The sequence below is a fragment of the Larus michahellis genome, chromosome 2, assembly GCF_964199755.1.
Source record: "Larus michahellis chromosome 2, bLarMic1.1, whole genome shotgun sequence".
Classification (NCBI taxonomy): Eukaryota; Metazoa; Chordata; class Aves; order Charadriiformes; family Laridae; genus Larus; species Larus michahellis.
Window position 1 is genome coordinate 62,909,926 of NC_133897.1, and position 18,027 is coordinate 62,927,952.

General features: G+C 38.9%; 1 protein-coding gene across 9 annotated transcripts in view; it reads left to right on the plus strand.

Moving 5' to 3' along the window:
* TNS3 (tensin 3) overlaps positions 1-18,027 on the plus strand; it is a 187,496-nt gene that overhangs the window by 52,253 nt on the left and 117,216 nt on the right. For all 9 annotated transcript variants that reach the window (XM_074575680.1, XM_074575683.1, XM_074575679.1 and 6 more), the window contains 2 exons: positions 4,790-4,828; positions 15,541-15,582. Coding sequence is in view for 3 of the 9 variants with exons in the window: in XM_074575679.1 (XP_074431780.1) it covers positions 4,790-4,828; positions 15,541-15,582 (81 nt within the window). In the remaining 6 variants the exon portion in view is untranslated. The remainder of the gene's footprint in view (positions 1-4,789; positions 4,829-15,540; positions 15,583-18,027) is intronic.

Consider the following 18,027-nt stretch of genomic DNA (forward strand, 5'->3'; position numbering starts at 1 on the left):
AGTGCTGATTTTACTGTATCTATTCTCTTTTTTTTATTTTTGGGAACACAATTATATCTTGTTTATTAAAATATTGTAGCGATTGCAAAGTGCTTGTTCAGTTTCCAAAAATGCTTAATTTGAAGAGGAAAATTCAGTGGGTTTCAGGTACGCTTGAGAGTTGTTCGTGAAGTGCTGAGGATACTTGGTATCTCCAGGACAAAAGGCTGAGTTAGATACTAATACCACACAACTGGAGATGTTCTATTTGGCAAAAAAAAAAAAAAGTTGCGTATTACTACTGTAGCTTTCTAATCTCAAGTTAATATTGCAATAATGTCCCTTTTTATTCTAGAATTTGGATTTATATTTTAAATTTTGTCATGTTACAAGTTGTATCTTTGAGAGCACAGAGTTATTTGAAGATATACTGAAGACATACTGCAGCTCCAAAGCTGTAGATTTAAATAAATAGATGTGTGTGTGTATGTGTATATAGATATTTATATTTATACATATATACACACATTAAATATTTCTATGAGTTCAGTTACCATTTGGGCTGCTGACAGTTATTTATGCAACAGTCACAAGGTCTCCTAACATTACTGTAACTTCCCAGTGGCTTTCCAGTGGCACTGTAACTTTACAGAGGATATCAGTGACTGCCTTTTGCTGCTCTTTTCACCCTTTCTCATAAATATTGTAACATCATTAGTATTGAATCAGAACGAACAGATTTTTTTAGCTCGTCACGTGTATGTTTGATGAACAATCTTCCACCTACACATCCTGTGTGTTACACATAACCTGCGGCAGGCATGCCAGCATTTATTACATGACAAAACTGTAGCTTGGAAGAAAGCGATTCATTATAGCCAAATGGTTAAATTGCTTTTGCAAAAGCAATATGATAGTGTTTGAGATTTGGACTTTGAAATGCACCTTTGTTAATAACTGGCTCATTCTTTGAAGATGGTTCTTCCTCTGAAACGTCGCCTACTTCTTGCAAAAAGAAAATAAAAAATAAGATAAAACTGAAAGATGCATCTGGGAATGAAAAAAAAAAAAAAAAAAGCATTGAAATACAAATACCGGATATCCCAGCAAATGGCCTGTTGTGCAACGGTGGGGGGCACTGTTGTGTCTCTGTTACAGCAGGTGGGGACAGATTTTATTTCTGTAGTGCCAGATAACCTGCCATTTGTTGACATTTTTTCTTGTTTGAGTTAACATTTATCTCATGTTGGTCTGTTACTTATTAACTGATGTGACTGGTGTTACAGTCATATGAAGGAAAATTACTTGCAGATTCACTGGAGTCAGAATTCTTCATCGAAGTAATTATTTTAAATCTTTTTTTCAAACTAAGGCTCGATTCATGAAGTATCACACCAGGAAAGTGTTTCCATATTAGCTGTGTATGTAAGAACAGGTAGTTCCTCTTTCAAATATTTGCTTGGTTATTTGTGAGTAGACTAATGTGTCTATATGCATGTGTGTGTACGCGCGGGGCACGGAAGACATAACTGTTTTTGCAAATCAGGCAGGACATTCCCATATTCTGATATTGCTTGTTAATACGTGAATGTGCAGAAGTACCGAAGCTAAACGCACCTTGGTTGTGTGGAACTGTGAAATGTTACAGTTTCATGTATATCCAGTCTATTTCTTACAAAAATAAAGATACTATTAAAAGCTGACAAACCAGGTGATTGCAAATGTCTTTAAGATCAGCTGTAGCTTTAGTTGGGAGATCAGAAAAGCATTTCTGAAGTTTATTGTTTTGTGCAGTTGATACACAGTGTGTGTAACTTCTTAAACTAATGAATGAGACATTTGTAGTCCATTTTCTATCTCTACATTGATACTGGATTGAAGTCCTGCAATCTTGCTTTCCAGCTCTGTACTTTTTCTCTAAATGATTTTTTTTAGCATGTCTCAGACCTTTGCAAACCAGGGAAAAGAGTTGGAGCCGCTCACATATCCTCAGCTTAAGTTGTCTAGAACTTGGGGTAGCCTTTCTGTTATCTGTGAACATGTCAGTTCTTTTACTTTTAACCTGTGTGTGGATTAGCAGTGAAAGAATTTGCTGCAACTGCTCGTGAGAACTGAATTTGGGATACATAGAGACCTTGACTATTTTCCTTTATCTGGAAAGAAATGCATTATATGTGTATATGGAGTCAGAGGAAAAAAAGTCGGTGCCCACTGGTGATTCGGTGAATCTTGCGTTGAATTTTGTAGCTTGAAAACAGTAGCAGTGCATCCAAGTCTTTGGCTGTGCGATGCATTGTGAGCGCTCTGCAGTTTAGTGGCAGCTCAACATAGTGGTAAGTGGCAGCGTGCAAGGGTGAAGGGATTGCTGAATACACCAAAAAGGATATTATGTGACTCTCCGGTAGTCCTAGAACAGTACCATCTAACGTGAGTGTTGATCTTTGTAAAAAGAAGGTGCAAGAGACACACAACCAGGAGAAAATGGAGTCTGTCTGTAAAGTCAGGTTGCTATACGTGGCTGTTGTAGGCACACTGAAGCTCGGAGAAGAAAAAGATCAAGCGTTACCTGTGACGTTAGCTCTCATCTTCCTACAGCCTGAGTAAGATGCCACACCAGGCAAAAGAAGTCTGTAATTCTCTGCTGTGAAGTTCTTTTCCAGTGGATGTCCCAGTGCACTTGTGTCAGAATAAAAGGGATTTTTCTTTTTCTTAGGCAGTGAGTTAGCTGTAATTATTGAGAAGGTTACAACAGAATTGTGTTTGTTAGCTGAGGGAAAGGAGATGCTGGATTCCTTGAGGGTTTTTAACAGTGGAGGGAAGGGAGAGAGCAGAGATATCTGTGTGCTCCAGTGATGACAATTGCGCAGTGGTTCCAATTATTAATTATGTGAGCATGTAATATTAATTCATCTCTGCTTTTCTGCAGTGCTACTCCTTTGGGGTTTCCATTAATTCTTTCTTTTCTTCCTAGTGTAGGCAAAGAAAAGTAATCGTTGAAATTTCAGTTTTAATCTATTTTTACTTCCCGTGTTGCTAATGAGAACACTTGCAAAAAATGATTTTTAGTGCTTATAATAAGTACTAAGCAATTGCATGGTCAGGACAACTGGTGACAGTCTTTCCTCCATAGATGCAGTGTTTGCTGCTTGTGGCGGTGCAGGGTGCACATGACTTTGTTTCTTCCTGCTACAGACTGCTACACCTGGTGGTTTGCTGCTTTGGCTTGAAAGGAGAATTGGTGGTTGTAATTGAAGGTGGTGTGTGAAGTTACATGCTGTGTCAGGCAAGAGGTCACAGAGGCAGACGTTGTCTTTGCTTTCAGCAGCAGAAATGCTATAGTGACAGCTTAGTTCAACATCTTCCATTTGTTTAGTATGAGCATTCAGTTGGATAGATGAGTGAATCATGAGTGTCAGTCATGAAATAAGCTGCAGAAGTGCAGTTCATTAAGACATTGGACTTGCAAGCCCACTGAGGAGTCAGTGTGTGTGGTGGACAAACCTCAAGGGTTTGTATCTGTCCTGTTTTCTTCAGGGATAGCGTGAAGATTGTGAGGAGGCTAGGAGTTGAAAATCAATGTGCCACTTTTTTTTCTTTGTTAATCCAGACACAGGTTAAAAGCAAAAGAACTGCCACTTTGTGATTTAAGGAGTGTTGAGAGTCAGAGATATATATTTTTTTTTTTTTCACAAGCAGTTATGGAGGGAAATAACATCCCTTCCATGCTAGGGGTTAAAAGCTGATCCTGAGAGTTAAGACCAGAGTGGGTTGTCCTGGTGTAGTCAGTTCTGTCTCTTTGTCTATGCTGTCTACAGGACTGATAGTTCTTCTTGTTCTTACAGCTTGCTCTGTTGCATGGACTGCATCTTCTTTTTATTATTCTAAGGATTATAAATGACATATCACGCTCCTTCTGCTCAGTAACCCACTCTGTATACCATAACTTGAGAGCCGGTAGGACAGTTCACCAACAGCTCCTGAGAGAACACTCCACCTTTGTAGTCCAGGTGCTGTCATGGAGTTTCTGGTGCTGCTCTGCTGGCTGAGAGGCAAGTCTGTCCTGCAGAACCATAACCAATGTGAACACATTAAAAAAAATGAAACGGTTTTCACTGGGGTTAACCTCAAGGTGCTTATTAAAGTGAGCAAGCATGATGACTATTACTGAAGCACAGCTGAGTGGCTTAAATCAATGAACATCAGTCTTTTGACTGTATGTGTGAGGTCTGAGGGTGCCTGCTGTATGGGCTGCAGAAAGAAGCTATCATTTGCTTTTCCCTAGGTCATCACGTAATCCGAGTTAGTTGTGCTTTTCCTGGCTTTCTTTGTGTTTTGGTTTTTGAATATTGAAAAAAGGTTGTTTGGGGTTTTTTTTTGCTGTGATACATACAGAACATGTTTTCCATAGGAAGTGTTTTAACTTGGAGCCAAGCCTCTGAAACTATGCGAGTCCACAGAATATGTTTTCTTGCTCTGCTCAGCCTACGCCCCATTAAAAAAATCTAAAACAGGGATAAGGTATTGGGAACTGCTGAAGTTCTAGATTACTTGAAAAGCAGAATACGTTTTGATTAACTAAAACTGAGGTGATATTAGAATATCAGATATTATGTTGTAAAGGATGGAGGGGGGGAAGCTGAGGAAAAAGTACTGTGACCGAGAGCAGCTGTGGACACTTAGATTCTGCACCTGGTCTGGTTGGTGCCCCTTTGACTCTGCCTGAATTTCACAGTGTTTGAGGGAGCTCAGCCAACAGGATTGGGTCATCTCCAAAGGAAGTAACTTTTTTATTATTATTTTTTCATTCCAGGTGGTGACACCCTGCTTTTTTCCAAGCAACTATGAACTGGTAAGTATTTTTGGCACTACTAATATCCATCAGGTTTTATTAGGTTATAGGTTAAGTTATTCCTGTAGCCTCCTGTAATCTCTTATTATTTCAGTACTGTGCCATCACCTTTCCCCTGTGAGGGCTTGGCAAATCAAGGGTCTATTCCTGAAGCTTGTTACTGTGTTCTGTCCCATGCAGTTCTATTGAGCATTTTGGAAGGCTAAGGATTAACTGGGTGAAATGTTTTCTGCTGTTTAGGATTCATATTAAACTGGACTGGATGACCTGCCTGTAATGCAGCAACCATGTGCACTTGTCCATATTACATTTGCTTTTGTTTGTGTGCTTTAAATAAAAAATAAAAAAGACATCAGTTGTTTCGACATACCAATGTGTCATGTCAGTTTGAAAGTACAAATTGTCGACAATAACAGGCCCCAGCCTGTTATTTTTTTGTTGATGGTGGAAGAGAGGAAGTTAACCCATGCCTGCTCAGGATAGGAAAATGATAAGCCTTTTCTGGCTTGCGTGACTGGATTTGGTTATTTTAGCTCCAAAGGTAATACGAATGATGCCTAGAGGATGTGGTGTAACAGTTATTGGATCAGCACTGCCACCTGCTAGGGTCATTACTAGGACTAACCAGCCAACAGCTGATGCCCAAGTGTCAGCCAAGAACTCTGTATTGTAGGTATGTGATGCAGCCACTGGCAATTAGGAATCCTACATCTTGCTTCTGCCTTGCTATTTGAATTGGCCGAGTCACTTTGCGTATTTCTGTGTCTTGATCTTCCTGCTGGAAAAATACAGTTAATGATACTTACCTAATATGAACGACAGAAGTAAAAAGATGACATAGAAGTATTGGTTCATGCTTTTCTTCATTATTACCCTTTGAAAGAAAGACTAGAAACTTAAGTCAGTGATTCATGGTATTGTGAGGAATGTGACTCACGGGAGGTCTCTCCTAATTTTGATCCAGCAATTTTATAAATTAACCCACGTCAGAGTCTGAGGATCCTGTATGGCATCACTGCTAAAATTATAAATAGAAAAGAAACCCGTTCTTATGTCTGCAGCTCACAGTATTAGATGTATACTGGCAACCATGGTTGCTTTTCTTTTTTTTGTTGTGCACACAACCTGAGTATTGAATTTGACACGGAAAACTTGTCATTTGTGATTCAGCAACAAGTTTAAACATAGAGCAACCTGTGGGATATGTTCCCAGTCATTACCATTAATGGTTGAACTTGGTTTATGTGAACTGTGAATATGGGGCAATGCTGGTGATCGGGGCCCAAGTGACTCTGCGACCTGCTGACAGTTGAACAGTATGGATGGCAAAAGTGGCCTAACCTGTTTTAGTTTACTAACAGAGATGTAGCCAGAGGTATATTCAGCTCCTGATTAAAACATTTACTAGTTTTAGGCAGAAGAAAGGGTGGAATTATATTTAAATTTCTTGCACGGGAGGCTGTAGTGAGGTATTTTCATTACATAGTGGTGTGAAATGTGGTGACATTTTTTAGATTAAGACTCTGCCTTGTGCACAAATAGATTTTAGTTGCTTAGTGAAGAGTTCTGTTGTTCTGAAGGAGGATAATCTGTGACCATATTAGCTGTAAGCAATTTCTTTTTACAACTATTTTGAGTGTAAAATATTGAGAACCTCAAGAATAAGTAGTGGAGATCTTTTAGATAATAGGGAGAGCAGTACTCTATCCAAATTAACCAAAACTTTGTTGCTTCGCAATTTGCTGCTGAACCATGGATTTATCCCCATTCATTCCAGCCAAGGAATTCCAACACTGTAGTTCTCACATAAATAAACTATGCGTATGCCTGCTCTAAATTATTGCTACATATATTTAGCCAATGTAATCATTGCCTGTATTGCTCTCCTTAATGTGGCTTATTGCAAGAACTGTAGTTAAACTCTGTGGCATGTTTGTTGGAAGACTGTTGAAGCCTGATGAAACTCACAGATGCTCTTTTTCTTGAGAATGTAGGTTTCATTGATTCTTTTCAGCTTGGATGTCTGTTTCCAAATAGGCCCTTTCTTCCAATTTCTCATAAGCCATGTATTTTAAAGCTTTGTAATAACATCAGGACCCTCATATATCAACCCAGTGCAGCTGTCAGGAGTTGCAGGTGCTAAAATATAAACCAGCTGCTGTTAAGTGTTCGGATACTACTTACTTCATGTTGTCGTGCACATTCCTCTGACCGGAGAAAGGGGCACGATGTTAGTCCAGCTCTGTTAATTCAAGTCAAATGTTTGGTGCGCTTCATTTTTATTTCATGAAGAGGCAATGGCTTGTTTGTGGCAATGGGCTTTCATTGCAGAGACGTACAGCATGACTCAAAGATTTTTAAAAAGGGGAAAAAGGTGCCGTGGTCACTGTTTGTTTGGTTTTTTTTTAATCTAAGAGCTGATTTAGCGTATATAACAGTTTTCCTAAAATTTGGTAAAAGTCAAACGTGGCAAGTCTGTTTAAATAGTGTTTTCTGGAATTGTTGAATCTTAGTTTGAAAGATTGACAATTACTTAGTTGATCTTTTTAAAGTTAACATTTTTAATTAAAACAAATTTCTAACAAGTGCACACATTTTTCTTAAGTCTCTTTCTCTAGTGCTGCAAAAAGAGGAGACGGTTTAGGCCCTAATCTTAAAGCTCCATATACTTTCCACTTCATCTATTACTTTAAAAAGATAAAAATAGAAGGAAAGTTGAGGGAAGGATATTATTTTTGAGGTGTTTTTTAGATTCTAGGGCATATTCTAGGACAGTTTAAGATGCTTCAAGAGGGCGGTAAGTTTGTCTCCACTGAATTTTTTTTCTGTCCTTCATGATGGTGTATCTCTGAGAAGAATAAAGGAAACGAAGTCTTAGTTTCTCAGATGCCCCTCACATGTATCCAGCCAAATGTCTCGAGGTAATGAAATGCGGCACAAAGGCACAAACCTCTTGGCATACATGGATTCTTATCTTAAAATTACTCTATTGGTTGAATGGTCCTTATCACTACATGACTTGTCAGTTTTAAGGCATGGTTAAGTAGTGATCTTTACCAGAGAGATTTCTGATTTAACCTTTATAACCCTTCTTCTCCCCCCGCCCCCCCCTTTTTTTTCTTTTTTTTCCCAAGTGGTTACCAAGGAATTCTGCATACCTGTAGTGCTGCCATTTAAACATCAGATTTCATAAACAGCTGTTATAATGCAGAAAGATTAAGTGGACGCTTACCCAGATACTTATGCTTTATTGTAACATCACTTCAAACTGAAGTTTGTTAAGCTGTTTTGCTAAGTCTCAGGTAGAAGTTTAATCATTTTTATAGAAATTGGGGAGGGGTGGCAGTGGTGGTCTGGGTTTTTTTGTTGTTTTTTTGGTTGTTTTTTTGTTTTTTTTTTTTTTTTTTTTTTGCTTAACTCTGTTTACTTTAAGCATTCAAGCCTCTCTTCTGCTGTGAAGAGAAAAATCAAAGACTTTGACATTCAGGGCCCCTCTTAACAAACCAAAACCACAATTTTGAACAGTGAGTCAGAATGTGCTCTGGCTTGTCTCAAAAGAGGAGGGGAACAGAACAAAACTAATTGTGGGAGGAAAAAGGGGTTTTTTTGTGTAGGTCAGATTTTTGGGGGGTTTTGGGGATGCGTGTGTTTTCATTTGTTTTTTTTTTAAAGCAGTGGAAGAATACATTGAAAAAATTGCGGGAGAAGGGAGTGGTGGAGTCACAAAAGCCACATCCTAATTGCATCTTATTTTTACTTGAAATCTATGGTAGTTAAGACATACCTTCATGTATCCAACCTAGTGACAGCATTTTCTCAAAAGAAACTAAAAGTGAATTTTTGTGAAAATATATTATGATTTAAAAAAAAAAGCAAACCCCCAAGTAAATATGGGGAAGGAGAGGAAGAGAACAGAAAAACGTAAAAAACGTAAGAAGACTCAGTACTCTAACAGTGTTTGAAAGAAAATGAGTCCTTTTTAGCAAAAGAAGCCCTCTCATTCCTTTTTTCCGTGGTGCCTGGTGACTGCAATCCTCCCCAGATGCTTTGCCTGCGAAAGATCAGTAGATACAACAATGCGTATTTTTATCCTTACTGCATTCATTAACTTTTTAAACACATCTTCCCAGGAAAAAAGTGAAGGGGTCTGTTGTTCCCATGGAGCACAGTCCATCTGTTTCTAATGTGAGCCTGCAAGAGATTTCTTTGGGAAATCTGAGGCTGAATTACTGTTTGTGCCGTTGGGAAGGCCTGAGCATGTAGATGAAGGATTGCATTCTCCAGTTTCATTTTAAATGGGGCCTCAGATTGTTAACTTGGGTCAATCAGGTATTACCTCCAAATACCCTGGAGTACGGTGACAGTGACTAAGCTGAATTAGGAACTGACATATGCTACGATTTACATCTGATACAATTTTGGTTTCCGGCTTAAATCTGTAAAAGCTTTCCTGGAAAATTGCTTCAAGTGGGCTTGATTTGTAATAAATTTCTGTGACTCACGGCTAATTCATTTCTGTGTTTTCCTTTTTCTTCCTTCTTTCAAGCAATAGTATGAAAATCTTACGGAAACCTAGGAAAACACCAACTCTGTTATTTGCAGGGACTTATTTTTTCCTTATTGCTACATCCAAACCGTAGCTGACGGGAGCTATGAAATGCATAAAAAGCAAGTATTATACACACATAGAAAGCATGATTTGGTGGAGGTAAAGTCTACCAGGGCTTCCCATTGCTCTGATCTTGCTGTCTCCTTTCCTCAGTCTCACCAGAGCAGTTCTGGCAGGGAGCGCTGCAGTCTGTAGCTGCCTGTGTCGTGAACGTGACCGCTCATCACGGGAAGGGAAACCCAGCAGGGCTGTGCTGTCACTGGTTTGTTTGCAAAGGGTGGGAGTATCCAGCAGCAGTTTATATTTGCCTCTTCGGTTCCTGCTTTGTCACCATCCAGAACCATAGGTCCTGTGTCTCCATGTGAAGAAATCTTTGGGCTTTGGAGAAAGCTCTATGGAGATGATGTTTATCCACTTTCCTGAATAGATGAGGAAGCAGAGGTGCCTTGAATCGCCCCACCCCACCCTTGGTTTTTTTTTCGGTTTTTTTTTTTTTAGCTGGCTCTTTCTTGCTATTTAGTTTTGCTTCTTTAAACTTTAAGCTGTGCTTTTTTTCTTCCTTTCCTTTCTTTCCAGCTTCATCAACTAATAATATTTTTACTTTTCTTGATTTCTTCATTTGTTAGTGCCACGTTCCCCCAGTGCCATAGATAGCAGAAGCACGGACTGATGAGACACGTTCTTGGCAAAACCTGTGAGCTGCTGCCTGAATTGAAACACTTGACACGATTATTTTTGAAACCTTTTTGGATTTGCGGATCCCCAAAAGGGGCTTGATGTGGGCCTCTATATAATCCATTACTATGGAGTTTGGTTTTTATTTTTATGTTCCAAGTGCTGACCAGAGTAAGGCCATGGACCCCACAGGTGTCCAGAGCAGAGGCTCAAAAATGCTATTTTAAAGTGCAGTCAGTGCCTTGTTCATAAATATCTCTGATTTAGCCATAAAAGAGAACAGAGAATTAAACTGCGTGAATATGGACATCCCACTCCCCTAAATTAATGAAACGTAGTGATCCTGATTTGAGCTGTGCAGCGTATACTAAATTCAAAAGCCAGTCACTATATTTGCCAGGAAGGAGGACTCATTTTTTTTCTAGGAAAATTAGAGAATTACAAGATTTAATGAAAGTTGAAATATGAAGTTTTATTATAATGCACTGTGTTCAGTCCGTGGTGTTCATCCAAAATGAAATGAAAATCAGGCTTTCTTTGAAAAAAACCAATCTGCAGAAATAGGGGAGCAATGGGAGGGAAAGGTTTGGTAGTTTCCAGAGCTAGGTTTGCCTGCTTGTTTGTTTATTTTCTCCAAATTGACTCCTAACCTTTCCACTGAGTGTGGTATTGTTGTGGGGCAGAAGCCTCGGCTTTTCAGAAATGTGACACTACTTACTATAGCAGCTAAATCCGGCAGCGTGATGTTCTTGCAAGGTATAGCACGCTTCTTTCTGCCTTCCCAGCTTTCTTTTAGCTAAAGGGAAATTATCCATATTTCAGACTCCTCAGTATCATTAGTTTTCAGTTGGCATAGAAACTTCTAATGTGTGTTTGACTTTACTAACCAGCAAATAGTTTGCACAGATTCTGCTTGACAGCTTACACTGGAAAAAGGAAATACACACTCCAGGGTAGGTTTCTTCTGCTTTTCTGCATAACTTTCTGTTCTTTCATAGCTTGTCCCAAGAGCGACAGATCTTAGGTCCCTTGCAAACATGCTTTTAGTTTGTTGAGAAAGAATTTTCATAGACTGTGGAATGTGTAAAAGGAAAGAACAGTACCTATCCCGTCTCTATATAAAGTGTCCGCTAGCCAAGCATTAACAAAAAAAACCCCCAAAATTACTGTAGTACTATATTACAGTGTCGTGAAGGACTGCTGCCTGCCTTTCAAAAAGAAAAGATCAATCCTTTAGTGTTAATTTTAAAATCACCTTTTCTTATAGTCAGTATTCATGGTAATAAGCACAGGTATCCATGTTGACAATTTTTTTGAATGATTTTTCCTCACTCAATAATAAAGTGGTTTTTATTTCTAACCATGTGAATCTAATTTCCTTTGAACTGGCTTTATGGGAGGGTGCAGACAAGAAAGTTTTGCTATGTTTGACATTCTTGAAATACGGTGATTGGCGAGGTGCACAAGTATTGCACATTAGCTATTATACACTGTGCTGTGACCCAATATAGCGTACTGTATAATGGGCGCACCTGGTGCTAATGAGATGGGAGAGGCATCTAATCTCCTATTGTCTCTAATTCCTAGTTTTACACTGGGAAATATAGATCTATATTGAGATTCTCTCAATATAGATCAGTTTCCCCATGGAGAATAGTAGTGTTTCTCTTCCTTTTACAGGTAGTATTAGTAAAAAACACCCCGAAAATGAGATGTGATGAGATACTGTAATGTTCAGTGATGTCTTCAATGTGAGGTAGCAGGTCTTTTGCCTACAGCAGTGTGTCTTCCGACTGGGAGAGAGTAGTGGGAGAGAGCTCAAGAACTGGAAACAGTGGCCATGCAGCGAATAGGATTGATGTCCCCGTAGAAGTAGGAAGGAGGGAGGGGAGGGTTTTCACAGTTTTGTTATGGAGTTTGTAAGATCAGTAAATTTAACTGTTCTGGTTAGAATTTTTTGTTTGCTTTTGTTTGCTTTACTTTTTTCACCTGGATGTCCCATAGGCTTATGTCAGCCTGGCTTCTTTGCCATCTCTTTTCCTTTTTCTCTTTTAGCAATTAAAGACAGGAGGAATTATAATTGGCACAGCTATGTCTTAGAGTGGTCTCCCCATGCTAATGTAGAAAGCAACAGTGAAGTTTCAGGAGAAATGTCAAGCTTCCACTAAAACCTTTAGAAATTTGAGATGTAGCGCTTCCATTATAATGTGGCTGAGAGTCTTGGTTAAGATCTTTAGCTTGGATATTAGAATATACTTTCAAAGCCCCTCTTCATTTATCTGGTCGGAGACTTGAAGTTGGGTCTTCCACATCTCAAATAACTGTTCCACAGTAGTTAGCCACTGAAGAGTTTTATTTGTAATTTTAATCGTGGAGTTGATGAATAGGCAGCAGGAGTAGCAGTATTTGGCTTGGGGGCAACCATTTTAAAGCCATGCAGGGAGTGTATGGAGACTAGAGCGTATGTCCTTAGGTGGACCAGTTTTGAAAGAAAGGGGTTAGATGCTGGGCATCTGCTTACTGTGTGTATCTGTGTGTGTATATGTATTATGTGTGTGTGTGCATGCGCATGTATATATAAACACATATATTTATGTGAGACTTTTTTTTTTTTTGCCACAACTTATTTCAGCACCCTTCCCCTTAAGTCAGAAGAAAAAGGGAACAGCGTGGTCCTGCTAGTTGAGACAGTTATGTCAAGCCCTTTGCTTCTAGCACTGTGTGTTCCCTCTTTGTAGTACGGTGGAAAGAGCTGTCGCTTCTAGCAGAGTGAGAGAACATGAGGCATTTCAGTAGGGGCTTGACAAGCTGGAGAGCAAATTCAAACCATTAAAAAAGAATGATGAGAAGAGGATGTTCTTGCTGCTTATTCCATGTTCCATCTACTAGTTATCCTGGAAAGCTTTCAGACTACATGAATCCATTGCTAAACTGAGCAATACAAGGAAAAAAATCCTTTTGAACTGGCAAACATTAGGTGTAAACCTCATTTACGTCTCTGTTTTATACACAGTAACACAAATAGGCTGCTTAGTTGTTCTGGTAGGGTAAGCGCTGAGTTCAGCTTGTGTATGAACTTTCTGGTGAAAAGCAAAACAGGCAACACGTTTTCCAAAGCACTCTGCTTATGGAGCCCACGAAGTCTCTCTGTACAGAGACCCCCAAGTGAATGAAAAAGCTGTGTTTTATGTGTTTTGCCTCTTTCTATATGGGTCTGTTTGTTTCTGCTAAGTAACAGTGAGTGTCCTAAGACTCTGGAAATAATAGTTATAGCGATACATGTGTTTGTCCTATATATCACCTTTAATCTGCTGACAAGAACTTTGAAGTTTCAATCAATTTAGGATTTCTAGGTTGAATTAATAGCACTGGTCAGCCTATATGTCAGCACTGGAGATTTTATAGCTGACAAGCTACGTCAAACTTGGAAGCAAAAAATAAAACCACCTCAAAGCCTGTCCTCAAGGGTTAACCGTGAGCCAGTCTCGCGTCATAAGGGTTATGGATAGTGCAGGATGTATGCCGTGGCAAATTGTGGGGGAGCTCATTGAAATTAAGCAAGGTGTTGCTACTATAATTTACACTCTGAAAATCTATAACTGCGTTTCTGGTTGAGGTTTACAACTACAGTGTATCTGAACTTCAGTGACCTACTGAAAAAAGAGTTGACAGTTACAAAGCTGCATCTCTAGCAAAGCATCTTTCCCACAGCAGGCTTTGGAGTCAGAGTTTCAGTAGTACCACTACTGATGTCTGTGTGGTGGAGTTGTGCGGCCATGCAAGTATGCTGGGGTACCCATAATCTGTCCTGGACAGAGGTTGGTATTCTTAGTTTAGGCTGTAAGTTACTGCACAGTATATTGAAGTTGCAGGAGAATCCAGTTGTGGTCAACAAAGCGAATTCAACAGGAAGAACTGAATTGGGTTTTCATTTTATTGTCGGTGCTATTTTAAGATGGTCTGGTTTTCACCCAGAATCAGAAAGCAATTTCCTGAGACTTTTTTCCTCCTTTGGATGTGCTCTCCAAATAAGTAAGGTTCAATACCAGTTAATCTCTTACCTGTCGCTTACTCTGTGTGCGGTAGCATGCCAGTGAAAATTATGAAAAGCATGTTCCATCGTGCATTTTCACATGTTCCTTTCCTGCCTCTTTTAGTTTATGCTTTAAACGTACAAGATTGTTTGATTTGCATAAGGTTTGCACTTCTTATCCTAAACTCTTGTGAAGTGTTGCAGAGTACTGTTTTAATGGCTGTTTTCTTCCTGAAGTGGTGTCCATATTCAGTGGTGTCTATATTTCAGTGATTCTTGTTCTGTGGAAAACTTGCATGCAAGATTTTCCAGATTGTGACATGATTTTGCATTCTGCAGGGTAAAGATGCAGATGGGGTGTTAGCTGTAATGGTAACGCTGTTGCTACAGTAGTAATGTAGCACGCTACAATCTAGCTTTAATGTCTTCTGGGCAAAACCTTGTTGATTTTTGCACAGGATTTGAAATTGTCATTTGAGGCATTATTTTTATGCTGTTGAACATTAGGTATTGCTCTGTGAACAATGGATTCTTTGCAGACTTGCAAAGCGGCGGAACGCTGAAGTCTGGTGCAGTCTTACCTAGCTTACAGCACTGACTTAATTCTAATGTTACTTAGTTTTCTCATTTTGACTGTTTTTCAAGGTGAAATGCTTCTGTTATTCTCCTGTAATAATTTCAAATGGTAAAATCCTTAATCTAGGGTATCTTCTTTTGTGAAGAGCCAAATCTTGACTTCGTTGAAGCCTTAAGCAAACATTTTGAGGTTTGTTTTTTTTTTTTTTACCCAGTTTTACCACTGTACTTCCCCATTACATTGCCTCGATTCATGCTGATTGTAGTCATTGATAACGAAGCATGTACTGATGGAAGGTTGTGCTTCTACTGATTCGTGTTAGATTTTTGTAGTAATGGATTGGCTCACTTATTTTAAAAGGCTTATTTTAAACCTCCACAGATAAAATTTAGCATGTTTTAAAGCCTTGAGCAGAGATTTTTACACAGTGCTTAAAGAAAATCCTAGACAGTTCGCTTTATCAATACCCATGCCAGTGTGTGTTTTAATGGAAAAGCATAAAATGAGAGATTGGGGAATGACGCAAAAGGGAATACATGGTTAAAAGCATACATCTCCATAGATATTGTAACTTGGATTAAGCACCCTCAGTAGCTGAATGCTGGCTTACAAAACCTGAGTATGCAGGATGATAATGTAAAATCAATTTGTTTTCTGTATCTCTTTGAAAGGTAGTTTGGTTATTAGTACTGCAGAACGTATGCGTACTGCTGAATGATTTATTTGTTGCGTGTATGTGTTAGGACGGGATTTCTTAGAATATAGTTAAACTATCTGGAAAATTAAAGTCAGTTTTGTTAACTTTTCTCCTTTTGCAGGCTAATAACTCTGAGGCCATTAAAAATCATGTAACCAGAACGGTAAGTAATTACACTTTATTTCTTTTTCCTTTACTTGTCCTGATTTATTTTCCTGTCTGTGGCACTTATTTTTATTACATCTTCACAAAGTGTTTGTTGCTAGCCATTTTCAAAGCATGCACTTCGCTTTCTATCCTGTGTGACCTTAGCCTTTGATTTGGATAATTAGTGGTGTCCCCCCCAAGTTTATCCAGAAACAATGAACTGAACTCTGTGTTCCTTATTTCTAAATCAACCAGGGGAGAAATGAAGAGAAATATTAAAATCTTCACAGATTGGTTATATTCAGAGGGGTTCAGAAATTCAAGAGATACTTTTTCAGCAGGAAGAATATTAGTTCTTGTGTTATGGTCAATATGCAATTGATCTTTTAGCCTTTATTTGTTCAAGTTACCGTGCCATGTTATTTACAAAACAAATTAAATGTCCCTTCCCAACCCTTTATTATTATTGCTGCTGTAGTACTACTGGTACAAATAGTATTAAATGCATTATACGTTTATTGAAGTGCAATAGAACCCAGTCTTCTAAGAGATGTAGAAATTTCTGCAAAACGGGAAGTATGGCACACTTCAATACTGAAAGCATGTAAGAGTATACTTTTAGAACAATTTCTGTGAAATAAGTAAGATGAAAAGACTTTTTGAAGTCCTTTGCAGTTGCCTTTTATCAGAGATACCAAGTTTCTTTGATTTCTAAACAAATCTTGGGAGATGCCTATAGTTAACTATCTATTAGTAGGCAACTGTGATGCACATATTTGATTCACCACCGTAAAGATGAAGTTAACATTTAGAAACGGGCAGAAGGAAGGACTTGGAAGATGCATACGGTCTTCACCGATTCATTGTTCAACTCAAGAGAAGCTTTCTATCGCAATAAAGGAGCATCACAGCATTAGTCTTGTGTGTTTTGCGTTTGTTTTGTGATGTCTGTGGTTCAGTGCCGTGTGCTTCTGCTGGTGCCACTCTGTGCAGGGTGTGAACAGTTCTGACACTTGACTACATGTATAGGCAGGAGACCTTCACGGAGGTTGCATTTGCATTAGCAGTATAGTTTGTTTACTTGGGGTGGCAATAAATGTTTTTGCACAGCTGAGGTCAGCTCTGTGGTTGGACCCATGCTATTATCCACACCATTCCAGTAAAATTATAATTATTTCTGAATTGCTAGAATATATTTGATGCTGAAACCAGCTAAAATGTCTGGTGAAAAGATTGTTTCTCCCTTCACTCTTCTCTTCCTTAACAAGACAAATTAACTAAAATTAAAAAATGAGAATAGAGCAGACTTCTTAGTTATCTGCATGTGAATAATTGGTTTTGACAGCTGCTTCTAGTGTAACAAATGTGAAGCAAAATAACGAGATACATTGTGAGGAAAATACTTGCAGATAATTTTCTATTGTCAGTTGGAAGTTTTTAGCTTCATTGTGTTACATCTGAATACTTCAGAGGGTTTTCTGTTTATACTGGTGGCTTATTACACCAGCTGAGGTCATATGTTTTGGGTTTTTTCCTGTACATGTAATAATTCATGCACGGCCATTTTGAAGGCAGCTTTAATGGCAAGCGATGCTTTTTCATCTGTTTCTTTTGTCCTATTATATTTTGCATTGGTTATTAATTCACCATTAGCAAGTTTCCTGAAATTTTTGCTAGTTACTTTCCACGGACCAGTATACCTGAGGAGCAAAGGGTGGCATGGATGAGGGGCAAGGGGCCATTGGGAAATAGAAGAAAGTTCCGAACTGAAACACAGTGGTTGGAATACCTGTTCCTATTTGAAAAAGAGAGGAGGTGTAAAGCTGCAAGGCTGGGAGAGTCATAAGAAAGCGTTGTCACCAGAGAGTGGGGCTAGATGCAGCCGTTGCCTGGATGAGGCTTTTGCAGCTCTGGTTCTGTGACCGAGAACCAGGTTGTGTTATGGTAGCGCACAACCCGTCTGTGTAGTGCTAATAGGAGATGCATTCCTTGTCTTCCTGCCTTCTTTCTTCTAGATTTGTGACACACTTGTTCTCCTTTTGGTTTATTAACTAAATTGGAAGAGACTGCTTTAAGCTGCCTGACTCTTTTGGCTCTCCATTCCTCTCCCTCCTTTACATCTTGTTCCATGGCCACTGGCCCAGGCGAGAAAAGGTCTCTTGCTTTTTCTTAGCAATGTGACTGTTAATGGAGTATTTCTAGTGTCAGCCCTTACTGCTTTATAGGAAAGCTGTGTAAACATCAACAAAGAGAGTTTGGCTTGAATTCTAGGTAGTGTCAGAACCAAAATTTTGTTAGCTTAATTCTAATGTTTGGGATAGCTCTGAGGCGTGGATAACGCTTTCTTACTCAGGAAGTCAGAAATGCTTTTTCTTACATACCCCTGTGAACTGGAATCTTATTTTATTCTTAATATTAACATATTAAAAACAAATGAATGAGGCTTCTTGTTTCAACTAAA